At 47.1% G+C, this 25407-nt stretch overlaps 1 protein-coding gene across 1 annotated transcript in view; it reads left to right on the forward strand.

Moving 5' to 3' along the window:
- The window catches only part of Per3 (period circadian regulator 3), a 35241-nt gene extending 10423 nt beyond the window's left edge, over window positions 1–24818 (forward strand). The window contains exons 7-21 of the mRNA XM_048350167.1: window positions 2826–2904; window positions 4067–4173; window positions 4377–4533; window positions 9331–9436; window positions 10404–10532; window positions 11207–11336; window positions 15501–15636; window positions 16200–16324; window positions 16867–17040; window positions 18710–18937; window positions 19745–20415; window positions 21410–21509; window positions 21636–21801; window positions 22039–22189; window positions 23966–24818. Of these exons, the coding sequence (XP_048206124.1) occupies window positions 2826–2904; window positions 4067–4173; window positions 4377–4533; window positions 9331–9436; window positions 10404–10532; window positions 11207–11336; window positions 15501–15636; window positions 16200–16324; window positions 16867–17040; window positions 18710–18937; window positions 19745–20415; window positions 21410–21509; window positions 21636–21801; window positions 22039–22189; window positions 23966–24061 (2555 nt within the window). The 3' untranslated portion in view covers window positions 24062–24818. The remainder of the gene's footprint in view (window positions 1–2825; window positions 2905–4066; window positions 4174–4376; window positions 4534–9330; window positions 9437–10403; window positions 10533–11206; window positions 11337–15500; window positions 15637–16199; window positions 16325–16866; window positions 17041–18709; window positions 18938–19744; window positions 20416–21409; window positions 21510–21635; window positions 21802–22038; window positions 22190–23965) is intronic.
- Window positions 24819–25407: the final 589 nt, after the last annotated feature.

The following is a 25407-nucleotide window of genomic DNA, read 5'->3' on the forward strand; positions in this document are numbered from 1 at the left end:
GAAGACCTGCCTGCGGGGAACGGATGGAGATGCCAGCTGGCAGATATCCCTGAAGAAAATCTCTATAGGAATTTCAGTAAAGTCTCTGTTTCCCGACCTTGTCCGCTTACTCTGGTGTCGCGGTGTCTCCTTCACAGACAGCAGGCCTTGTGGTCTATGTCTGTGAAGACAGTCCTCCACCCCTACTTTCGCTGGAGACATGCCCTGTGCACTTTCTTTGCTATTTTAATTAAATAAGAATACTAAAATTCTCGCAAAGAGAGGCCACAGTGTAGTTTAAATCTTCTATGACATTAATGGAAAATACCACATGATCATTTGTAGTGGAAATATGTTTGTTTTAGGTGGCTCCATTTTTCTTATTAGTAAAGAACATTTATACAAAGGCATTTCATTGTGATATTTATGTACATGCATATAATATGCTCCAATCAAATTCACCCCCTTGGTCACTTTTTTTTTGGGGGGGGGCAGTCCTGGGGTTTGAACTCAGGGCCTGGGCACTCTCCATGAGCTGCTTTTTGCTCAAGGCTAGCACTCTACCACTTGAGCCACAGCACCACTTCTAGCTTTTTCTGTTTATGTGGTACTGAGGAATCAAACCCAGGGCTTCATGCATGCTAGGCAAGCGCTCTACCACTGTGCCACATTCCCAGCCCCCCTCCCTCTTGACCTTTAGTCCTTCTCCTTTGTCAATTTTTAATGAGTTTTATTGTTATTCTCACCTATACATTTTGATCATATCCATCTGTCCTCTCTTCCCCCTTTACTCCCACTGGCTCGCAGTCTTCCTTTTACAATATTATTTTTGTTGTTGTTGTTATTATTGGTCTAGATTCTGCATATGAGCAAAGATGTGGCATTTTTCTTTCTGAGATTGGCTTATCTCAACATGATGATCTTCACTTCCATCCATTTTCCTGCAACAAAAGGCATCATTTCATTCTTTTTGATTGAATAACAGTCCACTGGGTATATATGCCACACTTTATCCATGTATCCATTGTTGGGTACCTAGGCTGATGCCATAGCTTGGCTATTGTGAACAATGCTACAATAAATAGGAATGTGGAGGTATCTATTCTATGTCGGCTTACATTCATTCAGCTATATGCCCAAGAGTTGTATCGCAGGATCATTATGTAGTTCCATTATTAGGTTTCTGAGTAATCGCCATTGGATTTCCATAACTATGCTGATTTGCATTTATGTTACCACCAACACTAGGTGAGGGTTCCTTTTTACCCCTAGATCTTGACAGCATTTGCTATCATTTATTTTCTTGATGATAGCCATTCAGACTGAGGAAAGGAAGAATCTCTGTTGTTTTTTTGTTTTTGTTTTAGTTGGATTTCTTTTATGGCTAAGTTTGTGAAACATTGCTTACTGTACTTATTAACCATTGTCCTTTTTTGAGAACTGTCTATTAATTTCATTTGCCCATTTATTAATTGAATTATTTGTTGTTCCATATTTAACTTTTTTAGCTTCTTACATATTCTGGATGTTAACCCTTTGTCCAAAATTCTCTCAAAATTGTTTCCTTTGATGTACACAAGTTTTTTTGCTTTAGTGTAATCCTGTTTGTCAATTCTTACTCTTATTTCCTGAGCAATTGAAGTCTTATTCAAAAAGTCCTTACTTACACATATGGCTTCAAGTGTAACCCCTATGCTCTCCAGTAGTAGTTTCAAAATTTTCAGGTCTTAGAATGAGATCGTTGATTCGTTTTTAATTGATTTTTATACAGGGTCAGCAATAGGGATCTAGTTTGTCTTTGACATGCAAATAACCATTTCTCCCAATACCATTTGTTGAAGAGTCTTGTCTTCAACACATGTTTTTTGGTACCATTATTGATAATTAGATAGCTGTAACTGTGGTTTTATTTTTGGGTCTTTGATTCCATTGGTCTGTTTTAGTTGCCAATACCATGCTATTTTTGTTACTATGGTTCTAGTATAATTTGAAGTCAGGTATTATGGTATTTCTAGTGTTCCTCTTTTTGCTCAGGATTGGTCTGGCTATTCTGCAGCTTATGCCTCCAAAATAATTTTAGGATTGATGCTTCTATTCCTGTTAAGAATGACATTGGGATTTTGGGTGGGGATTCTAGTGAATCTGTAGATTGCTTTTGGTAGTGGGGTATTTTACAATATGAACTCTTCTGATTCATGAACCATGTCCCCTGTATTCTTAAAGCAGAACTGGCCTGTACCAATTTTATTATGTATGCAAAGACTATCTATGCAGTGTTAAGTAACACTTCAAAATCTTCCATTAAGTTTTCTACAGCCACTAAATAGGACTGACATTTGTACTCCTCCTTTAATTCTTAAGATTTTTTGTGATGAAGTGAACTAGTACTAGTCAACATGGATAGACTCTCCTTTGCTTAAAATTAACCTTAGTAGGCATCTCATTCTGACCTGATCAAAATGTGTTTAATAGGGGCTGGGGACATAGCCTAGTGGCAAGAGTGCCTGCCTCGGATACAGGAGGCCCTAGGTTCGATTCCCCAGCACCACATATACAGAAAAACGGCCAGAAGCGGCGCTGTGGCTCAAGTGGCAGAGTGCTAGCCTTGAGCGGGAAGAAGCCAGGGACAGTGCTCAGGCCCTGAGTCCAAGGCCCAGGACTGGCCAAAAAAAAATGTGTTTAATAATGAAAATTATCATTTAAGCCTCAGCTTCTTGAAGATCAGACCCCTAGGTGAGGTCTCTGCCATTTGGTATGGAGATTTGATTCTCTTTTTATTATGCACAGTGAATGATTAGATACTTACCTGTAGATAACTCTTTGCAGTTTTGTTTCTTTTCCCCTAGCTCCTCGAATCCCAGTGGGCAAAAGAATTTTTACCACAACACACACTCCAGGCTGTGTGTTCCTTGAAGTAGATGAAAGGTAAATATGTTCCACCCTAAAGGAAATTTGTTTCTGAAAATGAACACAAGCATTAAAAAGCTTGTATTTTATATACTCTTCTACATTGTATAACTGAAATCTGTCCATTTGGCTATCAGACATTTGTTCGTTACATTGAAACTTATTTGTATTGTCTAATTCCTAATATAAATACACCTTACGTCTCTCAAAGTGGTTTACAAGATGTCTTTTTAGATTTCACAACTTTGTGCTTTCGATAGGTAGGTGTCATTTCTGCCTTAGAAGAGGAACGGGAACATGGAGTTGGTTTCCCAAAAGCAGCCTTCATTTCTTGGGGAGTTTTTTGTTTTTTTTTTTTTTACCAGTCCTGGAGCTTGAACTCAGGGTCTGAGCACTGTCCCTGGCTTCTTTTTGCTCAAGGCTAGCACTCTACCACTTGAGTCACAGCGCCACTTCTGGCCATTTTCTATATATGTGGTGCTGGGGAATTGAACCCAGGGTCTCATGTATACAAGGCAAGCACTCTTGCCACTAGGCCATATCCCCAGCCCATGGGTTTTATTTTCTTGTTAACTCCTGTGATCACAAATGGAAAAGCCCTAACTACTTTGTGTGAAGTGATCTGACTACTTCTTTGTTCCCTCATGAGTCACAGCGCCACTTCCGGCTTTTTCTGTTTTTGTGGTGCTGAGGAATCGAACCCAGCACTTCACACATGGTAGGCAAGCACCGTACCACTAAGCCACATTCCCACCTCCAGCCTTCATTTCTTGTTGGCCTCATCTGGAACAAAGAGTTTGGTCACCTTATATCATGTGTTTTCAGTTGTCAAGGAACACTTAACAACTCTTCTCAAATCAGTTCACAAGTGTGTCAGTCATGGGGCTTGAACTCAAAGCACTGTCCTTGAGCTCTCCTTGCTCAGTGCTAGTGCTCTGCCACTTTAAGCCATAGCTCCACTTGCAAGTTTCTAGTGGTTAATTGGAGATAAGAGTCTCACAGACATCCTGCCTGAGCTGGCTTTGAACTGTTGTCCTCAGATCTCAGCCTCCTGAGTAGCTAGGATTACAGGCATGAGCCACCAGCACCCGGCTCCCAAGAGTGTCTTTTAAAGTCTGTTTACTATAACAATGACTTGCTGAGTGTCACATCTTTCTTGTGTTGTCTCTCTGCATCCCAGAGCAGTGCCTTTGCTAGGCTACCTACCTCAGGATCTGATTGGGACCTCCATCTTAACATACTTGCACCCAGAAGACCGCCCTCTGATGTTTGTCATGCACCAAAAAGGTAGGACCTGCTTCTTAGACTTGGATACTGATTTGTTCTAATTCTCCGTTAGAGCTTAACTTTTAACCAAATGAGCAATGTTTTGAAACCACTGAAAGAATTGTCTCCTGTTTTTAACTTACTGAAAAATACACAAATAAATGACTAAAAACAGGTCCTTGGCATTCATGTGTGGTCTGTGTTCGCCTTACCGTTCTGTGCAGTCTTGAAGTACGTAGGCCACCCTCCCTTTGAACACTCACCCGTTCGATTCCGCACTCAGAATGGAGATTACGTCACACTGGATTCCAGCTGGTCCAGCTTTGTGAACCCCTGGAGCCGGAAAGTAGCTTTCATCATTGGTCGGCATAAAGTTCAAACGTAAGTCAATGCATTTTAATATTTTCTAAAAATTCTTCTTAACCAGGTAATGTGCTTAGCCTAAATGAAGCACAGACTTACTTTCAGTGCCTTTGGAAAAGGTTAGCAACAAATGGAGCAGCTTGAACTCAGGTACGGTACTGTCCCTGAGCTTTTTGCCTGAAGCTAGTGCTCTACCACTTGACACACGTAGTTAGTGGGTCTCACAGACTTTCCTGCCTGGGCTGGTTTCAAGCGGACACAGTCCTCAGATCTTAGCTTTCTGAGGAGCTAAGATTACAGGCACGAGTCCCCAGTGTCCAGCTGTAGATGTTTTTAAAAACTAAATTCTTGCTGGCTACTGGTGGCTCATGCTTATATATCATGATTCAAAGTCAGCTCACACAGGAAAGTCTGTTAGACTCTTAGGTCCAATTAACCATCAAAAAACCAGATGTGAAGCTGTGGCTAAAGTGGTAGAGTGTCAACCTTGAATGAAAAAAAAGCTAAGTGAATACGTGAGGCCTTCAAGTCCTAGAACCAGCACCAAAAAGGAGGGAGGGAGGGAGGGAGGGAGGAGAGGAAGAAAGAAGAAATAGGGAAAAAAAGAAGGAAGGAACTATTTGTGATTTTACCAGCATAGCTGACTCAAGTCTGTTTTATTGTTGTTCCTGTCTTTGTACTATAATCATATAGAATGGTTTCAGAATAACCTGGCATGTTACTTCTTTTTTTTCTTTTGGAGGGGGTGGGCCATTATGAGGTCTGAAAGTGGGGCCTTACACTTGCTAGGCAGATTATCTGATGGTTGAACCATATTTCCTAGTCCTGATTTGCTCTCCTATTCTTCCAGTAGCTTCTCCCATGCCTGAGCTGGCCTGGTCTGCACTCCTCTTTATGCTTCACGCTTAGCTGGGATGACAGATACATGCTACTATGCCTATCTTTTTATTGATTAAGATAGAGTCTCACAGATGTTTTGCATTGGCCAGCCTCAAAACTGTGATCCTCCTGAGCTTAGCTTCCCAGGTAGCCAGGATTACGTTCGTGAACCACTGCACCAGCCTTGATTTTTTTTCTTTTTTCTTTTTGGTCCATTTTCAGTTGTCCTGGCATCGATTTCTCTTTAATATCTCTGTGTGGTTGGTTTTTGTTTTTATTTGTTTAAGCATGAAAATGATACTTAATGTCATACTGAGATTAAGCATTTGTTTAAGCTGGGTGCCTATAATATCCTAGCTGCTCAGGAGACTGAAATCTGAGCGTCAAGGTTTGTGGGCCAAGGAAGCCCACAAGATTCTTATCTCCAATTAAACACCAAAAATCTGTAAGTGGAGCTGTGGCTCAAGTGGCAGAGCGCTAGCATTGAGCCAATAGGCTCAGGGGCAACACCTTGAGAGTTTATGTTTTAATAATTTTGGTGGGTTTTTTTTAAAAAAAAGTGGTTCTTAGCCAGGCACTGGTGGCTCATGCCTGTTATCCTAGCCCCTCAGGAGGCTGAGATCTGAGGATTGCAGTTCAAAGCCAGCCTGGGCAAGAAAGTCCGTGAGACTCTTATCTCCAATTAACCACCAGAAAACTGGAAGTGGTGCTGTGGCTCAAAGAGCACCAGCCTTGAGCTGAAGAGCTCAAGGACAGCACCCAGGCCCAGAGTTCAAGCCCCATGACTGACAAAAAGAAAAACATGTTTCTGGTTGTTTGGTTGGTTTTTCTGAGATAAGAGTCTCACTGTTTAGCCTAGGCTGGCCTTAAACTTGAAATTCTCATGTATCAGCCTCCTCCTAAATGCTGGAATTACCATTCCTACTCCTGTTTTTTCTGTTTTGTCCTAAAACTTTTTATATGAGCATATAAAATAGAGAACCTGCCAGATGCTGGTGGCATACATACCCCTGTAATCCTAGCTACTTAGGAGGCTGAGATCTGAGGCTCTCAACTCAAAGCTGGTCTGGGCAGGAAAGTCCATGAGACGCTTGTCTCCAGTTAACTACCAGGAAAAGCTGGAAGTGGAGCTGTGACTCTAGTGGTAGAGCACTAGCATTGAGCACAAAGGGTCAGGCATAGCACCAAGCTCTGAGTTCAAATCCCTAGACTGACACAAACAAACAGAGATCATATTTTATTACATCTTAAATTAAGGAGATCTGATAGGAATAGTAAGTAAAGATCTCAAGATTGTTCTCATCTCTCTGTGCTCTAGGGTTTGGCCTCTCTGCAGAGAAGGCCTGGCCCTTAATGGAAAATGGGCTCCTTGCTACCCTAACTCCTGAGACTGATTTATGGTAGGAAAGTAACAATTAGAAATGAGGACAGGTGCTAGGAATATGGCCTAGCGGTAGAGTGCTTGCCTCACGTACATGAAGCCCTGGGTTCCATTCCTCAGCACCACATATGTAGAAAAAGCCAGAAGTGGCGCTATGGCTCAAGTGGTAGAGTGCTAGCCTTGAGCAAAAAGAAGCTCAGGGACAGTGCTCAGGCCCTGAGTTCAAGTCCCAGGACAGGCAAAAAAAAAAAAAGAAATGAAGACATAGGGCTGCTAATTATGTGCTATTTGAATTACTCAAAAAGACATTTTTCTCCCAATAGGGAAATGAAAACAAAATTAGCTGCTTCTCTATAAATGTAGGGAAATCCAGAGTAAGTAAGATTTTTTTCTAGTGAAAAAATCTTCTTCTGGGGGCTTCTTGATAGGCTTGTGTTTCCTCCCCCAGGCATTGGTAGTGATAAATCTTTCTCTCCCTCCCTCCCTCTGAGGTTTTAACTTAGGGCCTTGCATTCGCTCAGCTCACTTATCTGCTTGTCTGATGATACTGTAGCACGTGTACTGTGCCACTCCTCCACCCCTGCCTTTTTGCTGGTTGTTTTACACATGGAGTCTAGTGGACTTTTCTGGTTAGGCTGTCTTTGAACCTCCATCCTCTAGATGTCAGCCCCTTAAATAATTAGGACTTCAGATGTGAACCACTGGCGCCTAAGTCTTGAATTTTCCAAGCTATCCTTCCAGTTCTTTTATTTACAACATACATATATACAACAAAACTTATAATAAATACTCAGAATCTCATCAGCATCTTGAAAAAATTACACCATTATTTGAATCTCAAGATCTAAGGAAATGAGAGGGAAGGAGCTTAGCGGCTACTAGGCATTTATCTTACATAAAGTAACAGTTGTACATTGTATCTATAATATTACATTTTGGTGGTACTGGGGTTTGAATTCAGGACCTCAAACTTACAAGTCATTACCCCACCACTTAAGCTAAACCTCCAGCCATACAAAATTATTTTTAATATACTTATTCCTTCAAGTATTTGTGGGTTATCTGCACTAGTAAAGCATTGTGCCAGACTCTGAGAATGAGAAGACAGATCTTCCCTTTCTTTTCTTTCCCCCCAAATAGAGTCAAGTTTTATAGAAATTTTCATAATTAGGAATACCCAAGTGTCATAGTATTTAACAGCTTCTGTTTCTATTTCAGAATTTCACTTGAAAAAGAGCATCCAGTTATGTTTGAGAATTTTTAAATTTCATCGTATACAGGATGTGTTTGATTTGTATATTCATTCATTCATTCATTCATTTGTGGGTGCATTTATTCTTTAACAAATACCTAGTGGGTACCTGCTGTGGAGGAGACACTGCTGTCGGTATAGAGACACAGGAGTGAGCAAGGTAGACACCAGCCCCAACCCCATGCTCACAAGGGATAGGAAAGCGGCGGAGGATGCACTGTGTGTGTAAAAGCAGTGTATTGTGTTGTGAGGCAAGGCACAGTCTCATGTACACACAGTCCACCTGTGCTGAGCTAAGAGGCACCGGATGGATGAGCAGTATCTGCGACCCGGCCGGGACGTGGAGTTGATGCCTCCGTGACGCTGTGCCGTCCTAAGATTTCCTCGCAATCATTTCTGTCTTGGGGGTAGTGTTCCAGCTGTTGGGTAACTGAGCAGGTGGTCTCAGCTGTGGGATTGGGCTGGTGTGATAGGAAAGCACAGGGTCTGGACTCAGACAAGTGTGTTGAGACCCTGGCGCGCCCTGATCCTCTCAGTCTATTTTTGTGTGTGTTTATTGTGGTGTCGAGATTGAACTCAAGTCTTCACACCTGGTGGGCAAGGACTCTACTGCTGAGCACTAAACCCCGCCCCACCCTGTACTTCCTGTCTCTAACTACAGTATAGGAATCAGTGAGGTGATGTGGCCTGACTTAGTTGCCCCAACTGGACTTAATAAGCCAAGTCCTGAGCAGCCCTTCCATGTGGTGGCCAGGGTGTGGACCCTGGCCTTTCTCTTGCTTGTCCCTAACAGAGAGAGAGACAGAGACAGAGAGAGAGAGAGAGTGTGTGTGTGTGTGTGTGTGTGTGTGTGTGTCTCAGGTGGGTAATCTCATCCATTCCGAAAATACCTTCAACTGTTTTCAAAATTGGCTTGGACTAAATATTTGTGTATTGTCTATGTGTGCTGAAAGTGGTTCCATAGAAATTGGTACCATAGAGCAACTTTGAAAGTCTGTCGCTGAGCCCAGTGGCCCACACCTGTAATACCAGCACTCAGCCCAGGTCACCTAATCAAACCTCATTTCAAGTAGCTTAAGGGCTAAGGGTATATCTTCATGATAGAGGTCTAGTCTAACAAGTGTGAGGAAGCCCTGGGTTTTATTCCCAGTAGTGCAAGAAAGAAAGGGGGGAACAAGAGTAATGTCAAAGTCTCATTTCTTTCTTTGTGTTTTTTATATCTCATAAAGAGATTCACTTTGGACTTCGTTGTAGATGAATTTTCAATTTCTTGACTCAAAATCTTTCACTTGGTATTTTGTAGGAGTCCACTAAATGAGGATGTTTTTGCTACCAGAATAAAACAGACAAACAATAGTGACAAAGACATAACAGAATTACAAGAGCAAATTCACAAACTTCTCTTGCAGGTAAAGTGAGAGGTTTTAACAAAACCAACACAAATTTCCATAATCAGTGTTTTTGTTAATATTCAGTATTAATAAAGTCACATTATAAAAGTAAACTATGAAGAGCTATCTTTATATTCCAGAATTGTTTGCCTTCCTCATTCTGTCTTTGAACTACGTTCTATTATTTGTTCCTTATCCTGTGGGAAATACACAGAACATTTGTAGAACTCAAGAAAACAAGTAGATAGCAAATTGAGGAAAAGCAACAGACCAGAACAGCTTTCCACATGAGAGAATGCTTGTGTTCTAGACACCACCAGAGGGCTCAACCTCAAGATTTTGGGTATTTCAGGGTATTTTAAAAGTTATGCTTATGGTAATTTCAAATGTGGAAGAAGAGGGATGCTGGGTCTCTGTGTTTCTAGTATAATAAGGCAAAATAGGAAAACTACTCACTTATGGGTTCTACTTTGAAATGGCCATTAGCCCAGGAGTTTTCAAAATGTCCTTAATAAAATGTCCAGGGTTCAGAACATATCCGTGCCTTTCTTAAGCATATCCGTGGTGTGTATAAATTCACTTGGTTTGTAGTTTCTATATTTCTGTGGATCTTTGACTTTGCAATGGATTGCAATAAAAAGGAACCAAAGCAAATATATATATATGTATATAAATATACATATATATATATATATAATTTGGTCTTGTCTATTCTAAACTCACCATAACTAGTTACCATGATTTTAAAAATCATTTATATACTACAGCATTGAATAGTCTAGATATACTCACCCCCCACCCCCCTAGAAAGTAAGACTTCATACCCTTGAGAATTAGAAGGTGACTGAGGAGCGAGCGTCTGAGGTTAGGGTCAGCCTGCACGCACCTAGTTCAGCGTCTGAGAAGCTTTCGTCTTCGTTGTGGGGTGACTAGAAACGCTCTTGCTGTGGTGAGCCAGGAACTGAGCGGGGCTCTCTCTCTCCAGCCAGTCCACGCGAGTGCTTCCAGCGGCTACGGGAGCCTGGGCAGCAGCGGGTCCCAGGAGCAGCTGGCCGGTGTCGCGTCCTCCAGTGAGTCCAGCGGGCACTGCACTGAGGATGCGCCCAAAGAGCTGGTGCGTGGCAGAAAGGCTCTCGGACAGGTGCCCGGCTGGCTGCCTTCACAGGGGTGGCATCTCCAGAGTTGTTCTTAACGTGAAACCCTCATCTGATGCATTTCAACCCATTTTAGTCTAAAAAAAAAAAAATAGCACTTTAGGGAGGCGATGTTTCAATTAATTATATGCTTTCTAAAAACTAGCATGTGGTGAAGAACAGATTGGACTTTTTTATCCATGAAAGTATGCTACAGAACACTGAATTATATGAGGTGCGGTGCGCTGTCATTTCTTGCTGCTCAGGAGATAGGAGACAGAAGCATCAGCGTTCAAGGCTAGCTGGGGAAAAGTTACTGTGAGAAGCAGACCTCATGTAAAAACAGAAAGTCAAGCATAGTGGCTCATGCCTGTGGCTCTAGCTGCTTGGGACACCGAGGTAGGAGGCTTTACGGTCCAAGGCCCAGCCTAGGCAAAACCTCAAGATCTGGAAAACAAAGTAGAAGAGCTGTGGCTTTGCCTACCACACATTAAGCCCTGCATTCAAACCCTAGCACCGCAAAAAAGAAGTGAAATAACAACTGATTTTGAACATACCTTGAAAGAACCAGAGTGTAAATGGATTTTGTTTATGAGTGTTTTAGTGCACATTTCTATCACTTTTCACCAACTGTTTTATCACTTTTTTCCCCAAGCTGACCTTGAAGCAGGTCTATGCCAATGTAAATGAGATGAAGCATCTGGGTCAGCAGCTGTACATGGAGTCAAAGACCAAACGGTCAGTCAAGCCAGGGATGAGGATGCGGACAGAACTGCAGGGCGGCGGTGAGTCAGCGCGGTGGCCGAGGCCGCCCTCTCGGCAGAGCCAGCCTCCCCTCCAGAGGGACTCAAGCCCTGAGCCTCTGCAGCTGCTCTCCTCTTCCTTCGTGGGCCAGATGAGGGTAGAACCCTAACAGTGGCAGCAGCAAAAACCAGTCTAAATGGCATCGGAATGCTTTTCTAATGTGCTTCCATTGGAAACTTAGCTCTTACAGTAGCAAGAGTTCCCCAATTTTCTGACAGTTCATTTCAGAATATATTTTAGATTATAATGGTAGAACGTCATCCCTGCCGACGGCTTTGGTGGGAGCAAAGCATGGATACCGGATACCGCGGGGAAAGGCCTGGCGCGTGTCCCGTGGGAGACTGAGCAGGGCGGTGGGAATTCATCTCTATCCAGAATATTCTGTGCACAGTTTTCAATGTAGGAATTGTTTACATCTAGAATGTTCCACCTGCTATTTTTAGACTGTGGTTGGCCAGAGGTAACTGAAACCACAGAAGTCTCACTCTCTGGTGTAGTTCCAGAGCACAGCACTTGCATAACATTGTCATGCCCTGGGTTCAGTTACCGCTACCCGCAAAACATCCACCCACTGAAACCACAGGAAGAGAAGCAACAGATAAAGGGTTAAACACCAAGACTGTGAGGGGAGGAGTTGAGGGCTGGGGGAATTGTAGGTGCTGAAAGTGTTCTGCTGAATCTGAGTGTTTATAATGCATAGATGTACTAAAGGAAGTAGAGAAGAGGAGAGCTAAGCAGTTTGGAAAGTGTTTGAACTGGCTGCCCAAGTGCTAAATACAAGACACTAATAGGAGCAAACACCACTGGATGGTGAAGCTAGTTCGTATGTATTCTAAGATTGAACCAATTGGCTTGACCACCAGATTGCTCACCATTACAGACCTTGCACTTATTTAAAGGAGGAATGCTAGAATTACTTGTGGCCCTGGACTGGAGATAGAGGCATTGACTAGGAGCTTGTGGGCATGTTCTCCGATGCATGGATGAGCGTTAGTGTATATTTGTCAGCTCTGACCATTGAGATGACCTACACAAGAATGAGCACCAAGCCCCCAGATCTGGGTTTCTAAATACATCTAACAAAAGGAACTAGGGCCAGAACGTCAGGAAATGTCCAAAATAAACATGGACAGGCATGTGACAAGGTCACAGGGAACGTGAAAGAGCTTCCAGTTGCCCTGGCCGCAGGATTTTGAGCAACAAACTGTGTGAGACTATTGAACAACAAGTACCTGTCATACAAATGAATGAATGAATGAATGAATGAGCAAACACATGAAGGAACTGCTAGACTTAGTAGGCTAAAAATACATCAACAAAATTCAATGTGAGATTCTGGACTAAATCCTGGCACAGAAAGACTATATACTTAATGTTAAACTAGGGAAAATCCAAGTAAAGTCTATTGCATTTGGTGGCCTTGTACCACAGGTAATTTCTTACTTTTGAGCATTTTAGGGTGAGAATAAAGTAAGGGAATTCCCTACTGCTTTTACATGTTTTGTTTCGTTTTTCGTTTTGCTTGTCCTGGGGCTTAAATTCAAGGACTTAGATTCTTGGTCAGCTTTTCTGTTCATGGTTGGTATTCTACCACTTGAGCTACACCTTCACGTTCTGCTTTTTTTTTTTTTTTTGCTGGCTAATTGGACATATAGTTTCTTGGATTTATCTGCCTGAGCTGGCTTCAAACTTTGATCCTCAGGTCTCCACCTCCTGAGTAGCTAGGATTATAGTCATGAGCCCACCAGCACTTGGCTTTTGGGACTCTTCTATAAATGTAAATGTATTTCCCATGTGAAGTGAGTGAGTTAATACAAGTAGTCATTTTTCCATGGTCCCCTCTGAAGGTAGACAAGTCAGCCTCTCCATACCAGCCAAGGTGGCCTTTCTTAAGAACAGTCAGCGCTCTGTTAGTACAGCAGCCGCCCACAGTCCTTGCTTACGGAGCTGCTCCTTCCTGAGCTTTTGTCTTCTTGGTTTCTTGGTTTTCTTCATGCTTTGTGGGATTCTCTTCTCTGGTCTCCAGTCCCATCTGTACTGGAGTTCAGGTACAGGCCCTTGCCCTCTTCTCCACATCTCTGCTATGGATTTGGGCAGCCTTGATAGGACTTTTTTGTGTGTGTTTGCTGGTCCTGGGGTTTGAACTCAGGGCCTGGGCACTGCCCGTGAGCTTTTCTAATGAAGGCTAATGCTCTGCCCACTTGAGTCATAGCTCACTTTAGGCTTTTTAGTGATTACTTGAAGATAAAAGTCTAATGGACTGGGACTGGGAATGTGGCCTAGTGGTAAGAGTACTTGCCTCGTATACATGAAGCCCTAGGTTCGATTCCTCAGTACCACATACACAGAAAAAGCTAGAAGTGGGCACTGTGGCTCAAGTTGGCAGAGTGCTCGCCTTGAGCAAAAAGAAGCCAGGGACAGTGCTCAGGCCCTGAGTTCAAGCCCCAGGACTGGCCAAAAAAAAAAAAAGTCTAATGGACTTTCCTGCTCCAGCTGACTTTGAACCACAATCCTCAGATCTCAGCCTCCTGAGTAGCGAGAGCCACAGTAGGCATGAGCCACTAGGGCCCAGCCTCTTCATAGGATTTTAATCCATGTTTGATCCTGATTTTATACTAGCTACACTTGGCAGCTTGAATGCAAATAGACACAATAAGAAATTTATTATTCCTCAGCTGCTTTCTGGTGCTTAGTAGTTGTATGTGTTAGTGACTACTGTCTAGGGCAGCTCAAAGAAAGAAAAATTGCACAAGAATATGGAACCTCTGCTGCACCCAGGTTCTGCATAGGAAAGAAGATGTGCTTTCCATTGCAGTTGATGAGGAGTGCAGTGTCTGGTCTCCCCACCTCCTCGCTCCCACTCCCACGGCACTGACTGGTCGGGTATGTAGTGTTCATACACTGCAGAGTACATCAGTCAGTGTCCGTGGGTAATGTACGCCGACTGTACAGCATACACTGTAGAGTGTATCAGTCAGTGTCTGTGGGTGGTGTACACTGATTGAACAGCATACACTGTAGAGTGCATCAGTCAGTGTCCGTGGGTAGTGTCTACTGATTGTACATCATACACTGTAGAGTGCATCAGTCAGTGTCCGTGGGTGGTGTACGCCGACTGTACAGCATACACTGTAGAGTGCATCAGTCAGTGTCCGTGGGTAGTGTCTGCTGATTGTACATCATACACTGTAGAGTGCATCAGTCAGTGTCCGTGGGTGGTGTATGCCGACTGTACAGCATACACTGTAGAGTGCATCAGTCAGTGTCCATGGGTGGTGTACGCCGACTGTACAGCATACACTGTAGAGTGCATCAGTCAGTGTCCGTGGGTAGTGTCTGCTGATTGTACATCATACACTGTAGAGTGCATCAGTCAGTGTCCGTGGGTGGTGTATGCCGACTGTACAGCATACACTGTAGAGTGCATCAGTCAGTGTCCGTGGGTGGTGTACGCCGACTGTACAGCATACACTGTAGAGTGCATCAGTCAGTGTCCGTGGGTAGTGTCCGCTGATTGAACAGCATACACTGTAGAGTGCATCAGTCAGTGTCCATAGGTGGTATACATTGATTGAACAGCATACACTGTAGAATGTTATCAGTCAGTGTCCATGGGTGGTGTACACCGATTGAACAGCATATACTGTAGAGTGTATCAGTCAGTGTCCCTGGGTGGTGTACACCGATTGAACAGCATACACTGTAGAGTGTATCAGTCAGTGTCTGTGGGTGATATACGCTGACCGTACAGCATACACTGTAGAGTGCATCAGTCAGTGTCGGTGGGTGGTGTACACTGATTGAACAGCATACACTATAGGAATTCATCAGTGTCTAGTGAGTGTCAGCTTGACACTAGCAAATACCCATCCACCTCTTGCCTAACAGTTGAATTAATAATCTGTGCCTGAAACATTTGTTTCCCTCCGTTTTTAAATACCAATGTGGTCGTTCTATCTAATGTATCCATATGCACTATTATGTATTGTCGATATTCTCTGTACCAGTGCATTTAGATCTGAGCTTATGTGTAATACCTGGATAATCTACTAATATAAATGTCGTAAAGTACCATCACTTAATATGCTAGATATTTTCTTAATCTAAATACTATTTTAACTGCTTGTCCCTTTGCTCCCTGTCAGGTGAGCAGAAGGCCTGTTTTTCCTCCCAGACCTTGGGGAATAAAAGCATGCACACTGAGCCTTGTGAAGATCTGAGGGAAGAAGACCAGCGTAGCCCATCCTATCAACAGATAAACTGCATTGACAGTGTCATCAGGTATGAGACACAAACTTAATAGCAGTAGCATGCCTTGTGACTCTGCAGCCTCATAGAACTTGGGTAGCTGTCCATTCCTGACAAAGGGGAGCCTACCGCATACAGCTCACTGCTGATTGAGCGTTGTGGACAGAGCAAGGAGATGCCCCTGCTCTGGAAGAGTTACAGGACAGGTGACAAGTCCTAAGCTTACTGGAATGAAAAGGAGATCAAGAGGAGTACTGTTTGAGGCCAGCCCAAGCAAAAAGTTCACAAGACTCCAACTGAGCTCAGTGTGTATGTGCAGTCCCAGGCCTGGGTCGGAGAATCAAGGTCCAAGCTGGCCTGGCCTCAGCGTAAGCATGAGGCCCCAGTACGCACACGCACACGCACACGCACACACACAGAATGTAGGCTGTGAAGATTTAGGCCATAGTAAAAGAGATGTTACAGTCCAGTGAGCCAAGCTGGGAAGAGGATACACATCATTAAAGAACAAAGTCAAAAACCTCCCAAGTGGACCTGGGGCCAGAGAGCAGAGGAGTGGGGAGGGGATGAGGCCCCTCCCTGGTCTGTCATTGCAGGTACCTGAAGAGCTACCACATCCCAGCTTTGAAAAGGAAGTGCATCTCCTGTGCAAATACAACTTCTTCATCCTCAGAAGAGGACAGACAACACCACAAGGCAGACGGCAGCCAGGCATTGCAAGGTAACAGGAATATCTTCACAGCTGGGTTAAAAGAACCATCACATATCCATTCTACTCTGTTTCTATTTTTTTCCCCCCTTTTGAGACAGGGTCTTGCTGTCTAGTCCCAAACTTGAGGTCTTCCTGCCTCAGCCCCCCAAGTGCTGGGATTATCGACATGCACCACTGTACCCAACCTTCTATAATTTTTTTGTGCCAGTCCTGGGCCTTGAACTCGGGGCCTGAGCACTGTCCCTGACTTCTTTTTGCTCAAGGCCAGCACTCTGCCACTTGAGCCACAGCACCCCTTCTGGCTGTTTTCTGTATATGTGGTGCTGGGGAATTGAACCCAGGGCTTCATGTATACGAGGCAAGCACTCTTGCCACTAGGCCATATCCCCAGCCCCTATAATTTCTTGTCTTTCATTATTTCATTGTTATCACAAAGTCCTAGTTTTGTATTACCTTCTTCACGGGCGGTAGGCTTTGCGTGTGTGATTCACTGACTTCCGTAAACTGTTTGGGAGTCTTCTTCTCACTGCTGGTTTCTCATTTGTCACTAGCTGCTGTGCAGAACCCGGCCCTAGCTGCCATGGAACTGCCAACCAATGGGCAGTGTGCAAACGCTGAAGGAGGAGTTGCGCGGACCCTGTCCACGGCCGCCCTGAGCCTAGGGTCGGCCGAGAGCCAGTGCAGCTGCAGGAGCAGCCTTGCCTGGGCCTCACCCCTGCAGTCAGGTACCGCCTCGGCCTCTGCTGAGCACCCAAGTCCGGAAGACTGCAGATCCTTCCTCCTTTGGGTTCAGTTCTTTTTGGAAATGTCATTGCGTTCTAGGATCCGTTGATGCATTTAAAGCCTGCGCGGTAGTGGCCAGCCCTCTGCCGGTGTTAGCCATTATTAATACAGGTTTTGTTTTCTTGGTTTTACCTGTACTGGGGCTTGAACTCATGACTCCATGTTTTTATTTGGCTTTCTTACGCTTTGCTGGTACTCTACCACTTGAGCCATGCCTCCAGTCTGGTTTTTTGCTGGTTAATTGGAGAAGCTATCTCAGACATTTCTGTTTGGGCTGGCTTAGAACCATGATCCTACAGGTCTCAGCCTCCTGAGAAGCTACAGTTACTTCAGTCGGCTTGTTACCACAGTCCTCGATGAGGCCAACTGCGTCCCTTTGTTGCTGACCTTTGATGAAGGTGTCTTCTTCACTTAGGAAGTCTGTAGATGTAATAGTACACTTTGTTTTTTCATTCTTCCTGTCTTGTCCTCTGAGGCAAGCACTCTTTCCACTAGACCATATTCCCAGCCCCCTCTGGCCCTTTTGAGTGTTCGTCACGATTTGTTAGATGCAGCGGTGACGCGTGTGGACTTGGTTTTCCTGCTCCCTGTTCCTTCCTCACGGCTCGCAGTGGGCAGGTGTGCCGAGCAGCTCCCGGGGACCTTCTGTCACGAGTGCTGGCCTTGCGCATTGCCCTTTGGGAAGGGCGGTGTTGACCGGAGGGCTGCGTACGAGAGGGGAAAGCCAGAAAAACAGCGGTTGCGAGACTAGAGGGTCTGATGGGACAAGGATACTTCTATTCCAACGAAGCTAGGCCTCCAGACAGGTTTTTTGTTTGTTTGAAATGAGGTCTTTGCTATGGGGTCTTGCTTTGTCAGCCCAGGCTGACGTCCGATTCTCGATCCTCCTTCCTGCGCCTCTTAAGTGCTGGGGTTCCAGGCATCCGCCACTATACCTGGCTCGGATGTACATGTTTTAATGTTCCTTTTCTTAATACTTGGAGTTCATAGACCCATGCAAGGGAGAGAGGTTCTCAACCAACACGGGAAGGTCTTCTTTTAAATATGTCACTATGCTTTTGATATTCTGGTCTCCTAATTTTGAAGGAAATTACACTAACATGTAAATGACTTCATCTAAGAAAATATTTGCTGATAATAGTTTCTGCCAATCCTAAACCCTTCTCAGCATAGGCAAGGCCACATGTTTGTCTCCTGTTCTAAACAAGAAGAAGAAACATTTATACCCAAATGCCTAGGAAGTAAGCAACATATGTCTAAATAACCCACAGAAGACAGCAGGGAAAGGCAGATTTTTCAAACACGTTTTGATATTTAGTTAGTTGTTAGCTATTTAGAAGTAAATTCAAAGACAAATTTGTTTCAAATTCAGGGACACCAAAAAGCATAACAAAAGCAAGAGTAATCACATTACATGTATTGATTGCTCTTCTGTAATGTATATGCACATACCTGTACAAAAGAGTAAAACTGAACATTTCTGTGATTTGTATGTTCCAGAAGTTAGAGCGATGTGCATGAAAATGCATTGAAACGCAATATAGAAGACAGAACTAAATACAAGTAACTGATAGATTACTACAGTGAGCTCCCCTTCTTTGACCTGAGCAGAGGGTGCCGCCGTGACGGGTGAGCCCCGGGCCCCGGAGGCGCCGCCCCGGCCGCTGACGGCCGAGGAGATCAGACACGTCGGGCTCACGGCGGCCGTGCTGTCGGCCCACACGCAGAAGGAGGAACAGAACTACGTCCACAGCGTTCGGGAGAAGATCCTGGCGTCGCCCTATAGCTGCTATCTTCAGCAAGAAAGTAGAAGCAAAGCAAAATACTCCTGCGTTCAAGGTATATATCCATATGTGTGTATATACATCGATACAATCCCATCTACAAAGATAGGTTCCACTTAGCAAAGAAGCTGGTGGAAACCTCATACGGGTGTTAGTGAGAGAGAGGTTCCACAGCCCCTACTGGGATAGTCAAGTCCTGGCTTGCCCGTCTCTCCTGTAACAGGCGCAGATGGGCACCTAACCTGCACACGCTTCCCATGGCCCACAGTGCCTAGCACAACATAAGCATCGTTACACCACATTGTTTAGGCGCTGACAAGCAAACACGTCTACACGTTCAGTGAATGTCTCACACTCAAGTACAAGTGCAATTTACTTATTTATTTTTTGTTGCCAGTCCTGGGCCTTAGACTCAGGGCCTGAGCACCGTCACTGGCTTCTTTTTGCTCAAGGCTAGCACTCTGCCACTTGAGCCACAGCGCCACTTCTGGCCATTTTCTATCTATGTGGTGCTGGGGAATCAAACCCAGGGCTTCATGTATGTGAGGTGAGCACTCTTGCCACTAGGCCATATTCCCAGCCCAGAAGTGCAATTTTTTTCCTGAATATTTTCATCCATCCTTGGTTGAATCTGCAAATGTAGAGCTTGGGGGTGTAGAGAAAAAGAAAACAGTACAAGAAATGGGGAGATGGTGAAATAATTTCACTTACGGTAGCACTTTTTCAGGATGACTGGGACACTGCAGTGGGCTGGGATTTTATAGCACCAATGTGTAGAGATTGTAACTGCTCCCTGTCACTGGTAAGTATTCTTTCTTAGGGGTTTTCATTTCCATCATGGCCCCCCTTTTTATCCTTTCAGGAGCTTCTCCTTCCGGGCAGAGCAGATGGACCGGGGGCAAGAAGGGGAAGCACAAACGTCAGAGGCTGCCGGTGGCCCCGGACCCCAGCAGCTCGGCTCCTGGCTTCTGTCCCCACGCCGGGGCAGTGCTCCTGGGTGTGCAGCCCTGGGGGCCCCCCGCGGCCTCCTGCCCCAGCGCCCCGGTGCTCCCCAGCCAAGCCCCTCCCCCCCTCCCCGTGTACCCCCTCCCGGCCTGGAGCTCTGTGTTGGGGGGAGGCCCGGCCGCCTCTGCCGCTGCCCCCGCACACCCTCCCCAGCCGCCCTTGGCCGGTGGCCTGCAGGCTCTTCCAGCCTTCCCTCCTCCCCACGTGGACACCTGGATGACCATCTTCCTGCACAACCCCCCTGTCTGTTCGCCGTGGCCACCGTCCTCCTCTCCATATCTGTTCCTGGGGGACCTAGGCTCTCCTGAAGTGCTGACCTCGGTACCAGTTTCAAACCTGGAGCCGCCTCCTCCCGCCAGCAGCCAAAGGAGAGCGGAGGAAACGTGGGAGACGCGGAGTGCGGGGCACCCACTTCTGAGTTCGAGGAGCAGCTCCCCCTTGCAGCTGAACCTGCTCCAGGAGGAAATGCCCCCTCCCTCGGAGTCTGCACGTGCAGGGGGGAGGGGCGACCGCCCGGAGCTCGGAGGCGTAAGTGGTGCTGGTGTCTGCGCACGCGCCCGCGCCCATCCTGGCTAGGGCGGCCTGCCCGCGCCCCAGGAGACGGGAACGGAGCCTTGCTCTACCTGAGCATGCCTGCCTCGCCGGCCCCACCTGCGGGGCAGAAACGCAGCACCCGTGTGCACAGCGCACACTTTCTAGGTTCCCCCTGCCCTTTAAAGCGAGCCAGCCGGGTCTCCAGTGTAGAGCTCATTCCCACCAGGGCTGTGCGCCGCTGTGGCGGGGCAGGAACACAGGCCCCGCCCGAGTCCCTGCGCCCCGGGGGGCGGCCGGGGCGCCGAGCAGGCAGTGTATCATCTCAGCCTTCCAAATCCCATTTTCAAACACAAACATTTTTGGTCATTTTCTTTTCACTTCTCAAACTCTACCCAAAAATCATTCTCCAGATTTGTCAGATTAAACGTGAGTCTGGTATTCCTATATTCAAGAATAGAACCAAAGATGTGTGAATATTTGCACAAGTTTTCCTCCCTTGCGAGTACCATGCCCTCTTTGCTGGGTGCGATCAGGGCGTGCTCCGGGACCCCGGCGCCACTCGCCTCCCGCCGCCCCCTCGCCAGGTGCCGCGGCTGAGGTGGGGTGCGGAGATCTTCTCCCCTGGTCCCTGTTGGGAGAAGGAAAGATGGATGCGCCGTAGCTTCCAGGATCCTGGCTGTGATGCTGGCGCAGAGCCTCCGTGTGCCCGTGTCCTGAGCCCTAGACAACTAGGACGCCTCCTCCACTGTTCACTCGTAGCCATTTCCACGTGGTGCTTAGAATTTACGAAATATTAGCTATACGTTTGGCAAGTGAAAACAACAAAACACACACTTAGGGATGCCCGGCATGGGGTGTGTGCTCGGGAAGCTGGTGCCTGTCGTTGGGTGTTGAGAGGACCTTGGGCCGCCCTCCCGAGGACAGCCCCTGCCAGTCGTCCGGGCTTGGAGTGAGTGGCAAGGCGCCCCTTGTGTGTTCTTCCCCCCAGCCCTGCATCGCAGAGCAGCGTGGTGACGGGAGCGGCGCCCCTGCTGCTGCAGACCCGCGCACGGCGCCCCTGCGCCGGGACTCTCCGCCCGGAGCCGCAGGTAGCAGACCCGGGGAGCCTGGGGGAGGCCGCCCGGCTGGCTGCCGGGGACCGTCACGGAACAAAATCCTCTCCGGAAACGGGTGTCCGGGATGTGCTCTAACTTGCTGGTGTTGACTTCTGATAGGAAGCAGTGGCAGCAGCGAGTGTTCCTTGGAAACCCCGAGAAGCGGGCAGCAGTCTCGGGGTGCACAGAGGAAAGAAGCTTTGCCCGGCTCAGCCCCCGAGTCCGTCTGGAGAATGATAGAGCAAACACCGGAGGGGGTGCTGATGACCTACCAGATGCCCGAGAGGTACAGAGGCGCCTTCTGAAAACTCACTTTTGCTCTTTCTATGGCTTCTAGTCACATAAGATGATGTTGAGCGTCTTGTACATAACTCTTAGAGAAACGTCTCCAGAGCTATGTTTCAGGGCGGGTCCTCAGTTAACAGGAAGTCCGAGACCCATGACCAGCCCAGACCTGCTGTTCTTAGGTGACGGGAGAGAACCGGGGCCTCACTCAGGCTTGGGTTTTGGTGCTCATTTTCAGGATTAAAGAAGTAGTACTGAAGGAAGACCTAGAACAGCTGGAAGGCATGAGGCAGCACCAGCCCCACTTTTCTCCTGGGCAGAGGGAGGAGCTCGCCAAGGTGCATCGTTGGATTCAAAGCCAGAGTATCCCTCAAGAAATGCATACGCCAGTAAGCACAGTCATGACCGCCGCACGGTGACACATTTGTGCTCTTTTGCTTGACCCACTGAGAACTTTAAGCCTCACAACCGCCTCCATGGAGGTGTTGGTGTTCCTACTTTACTGGTAAGCAGTGAAGTAACGTTTGTAGATATTAAACAATTCATGTAAGGCTATACAGTTCACTAGATTTTGAATACAGGTTTTCTGTTTTGTTTTGGTTTTTACCAGTCCTGGGGCTTGAACTCGGGGCCTGAGCACTGTCCCTGGCTTCTTTTTGCTCAAGGCTAGCACTCTACCACTTGAGCCACAGCGCCACTTCTGGCTTTTTCTATATATGTGGCGCTGGGAAATCGAACACAGGGCTTCATGTATACGAGGCAAGCACTCTTGCCACTAGGCCATATTCCCAGCCCAATACAGGTCTTTTTTATACCATTGTTTTCTTTTACCAGTTGGCTTGCATTGAGATGCCCACCGTGGTGATTGGCAAGGAAGGGGAGCTCAGGAGCTGTGCAGTATAAACATATGCACGGGTCTGGGAGGATCTAAAATCCAAGACACAGGAGTGTTCCTCCTCTCAGGAACCTCAGTGGAGCCCGCGGGGATGGGTTTCTTGGGTTTCCTGTTGTTGCTGCTGATGCTAGAGCTTGAACACGGGCCCCGCGCGCCCAGCCCGCAGCCTGGCTTCTTGCTGGTTAATTGGAGATGGGCTCTCACAGATTTTGCTGTTCAGGCTGGCTTCAAACCAAGGTCTTTCAGGTCTGGGCCTCCTGAGTAGCTAGGCCCACATTGTCTTTCTGCAGTTACAGAGTCTTTTCAGTTATTCCTGAAGACCGGAAATGGGATTTCCTAGTGCTCCAGCTGGTGGTGGTGGTGGCTCTCGTGATGACTGAACTAGTAAAGATCTTCATTGCCAAGAAAGAAGAAGTGAGGGGGTGAATAGTGAAGTTAAAAACCATAAGCACCCGGCGGCTCCTTTTGTGACACTAGCTGCTCAGGAAGCTGGGGTGGGAAGGGCCCCTGCCCCTCCTCAGCCAGGAGGCCCTGGGCAGGAAGGAACAGGCCTGGCATCTCAGCTGTGCAGAAAGCGAACTAGGGGAGTCTTGGTCCCGACTGGGCGGGTACAAATCCAGACAGTTCAAAAAACAGCTAAAGGGGTTGGGGATATGGCCTAGTGGCAAGAGAGCTTGCCTCGTGTACACGAGGCCCTGGTTTCATTTCCCCAGCACCACATATACAGAAAACGGCCAGAAGTGGCGCTGTGGCTCAAGTGGTAGAGTGCTAGCCTTGAGCAAAAAGAAGCCAGGGACAGTGCTCAGGCCCTGAGTCCAAGCCCCAGGACTGGCCAAAAAAAAACCAAAAACAGCTAAAGCACACAGCCGGCAGCTCACACCTGTAGCAATCCCAGCTCCTCCGGGGGTGTCTCCTGGCCTTGCTGCTCTGCCTTCCTCCTGGAATCCTCTCCCTATTTTATTTTCAAAGAAAAGAGTGGGTATCTACCACTTAAGGCTGTCTGGATAGGATCTTGCCAGACAGCCAGTTATTTGCTGCTTGCAATAAGTGTCTTTATTTTTAAAATGTTTGTTTTTTTAATAGAAGGGCGGATGAGGGCTGGACCCCGGCACAACTTGAGCTAACGCGTTTAAACAGTGTCTGTGGCTCGGCTTCTGGTGATAAAGAGGGCTGAGATGGGTGTGTGAGCCAGGACGTTACAGACACGACTTTCAGACCTCCACATGGCTTTGACATCACGTAACGCGCCTGTTTGTGTTCTCTCCCGGAGAGCCACGTTGCCTGCGAGAACAGAAGCTCGCCTGAGGGCCCTCTGCAGGGCCTGGGGGGCTGCGGCCAGCGGAAGCCAGCGGCTGAGCAACCGTGAAGATGTTCCCTCGCACCCTGTCCGCCATCGCCGCGTCTGGCGGGACCCCATCTGGCCTGACCAGAGTCGTCATCAAGGTTTTCCTCCACCTTTCTCATGCTCCTGACGTATTAGCACTGCCAGTTAGACTCAGCCTCTGGCTTCGCAGTCTGCTAGAGGATTGGACTGCCCCTGAAGAGCTCTGTGAATGACACTGTCACCCTAGACCAATTCTAGCGCAAAGCGTAGCGGGGGTGGCCCGGGAGTGGGCAGAGAACCTGTCTGTTCTCGGCTGACCCTGGCTGGAGGAAAGGGCTCCTGCGGTGGTCAGCAGTTCGAATTCTGGTGTTCGCACATTCTCCGTGTCCCCCAAGGCCGCACAGCTTGGTGCTTCCACTGGAGATCTCCCGTGAGACGGTCCACCTCCCCACAACGCCCTGCAGTCCACACAGTCCAGCAGTGGGTCTGGAAGTGCCTAGTTTTTAGGTTCAGCTTTGACCTTTATTCCGATAGATGCGTAACACTTTGGTTTTCCACCTGTCCTTGAACTTCTGAAAGTCTTTCCCTAAAGATCTATTGAGTTAAGAGAGATATTTTTTTGGAGAACTAAAATTAACATCAGGTTCGTAATGTTAAGAGAATTCTCATGATTGTGGTTTTAAAATGTCTGTAAAAAGTTCCAACTATTCTGTAAGCTAATGTTGTTGTTCACGCTTATGTGTTTACATGCTGTCTTACCAGAACTAACAGTTCCCCTTTCCTCCTCCGTGGGCTCACAGAGGCGTCTCTCCATGCCCCCCAGAGCTCTGATCCGCACTGCCTTTTGTTTGCTCTTGCAAAAGGCTAAGTGTTTGGGGTCTGCAAGTGAGGAAAACGCTGGAGGGGGGCCCGGTGACCCCAGCCTTCCAGGGGCTCCCAGGGCCACCTGGAGAAGTGTGACACACACACACACACACACACCCGGTCGGCCAGGGCTCCCAGGGCCACCTGGAGAAGTGTGACACACACACACACACACACCCCCGGTCGGCCAGTGCTCCCTCTCTCTGGTGCTCTTTCCACAAGCCCACCATTCCTGGATGTGCAGTTCACACCCTCGCAGGTAGAGGACAAGCCACGCGGAGGCTGCCGCGGCCTTCCGTTCCTCACGTTCCTCACGCCGCCTGCCGCGCGCTAACCGCACGCTAACCCGCGCATGCTCACCGCACTCGCTAACCCGCGCATGCTCACCGCACTCGCTAACCCGCGCATGCTCACCGCACTCGCTAACCCGCGCATGCTCACCGCACTCGCTAACCGCACGCTAACCCGCGCATGCTCACCGCACTCGCTAACCGCACGCTAACCCGCGCATGCTCACCGCACTC

This window comes from Perognathus longimembris, chromosome 7, assembly GCF_023159225.1.
Source record: "Perognathus longimembris pacificus isolate PPM17 chromosome 7, ASM2315922v1, whole genome shotgun sequence".
NCBI classification, from domain to species: domain Eukaryota; kingdom Metazoa; phylum Chordata; class Mammalia; order Rodentia; family Heteromyidae; genus Perognathus; species Perognathus longimembris.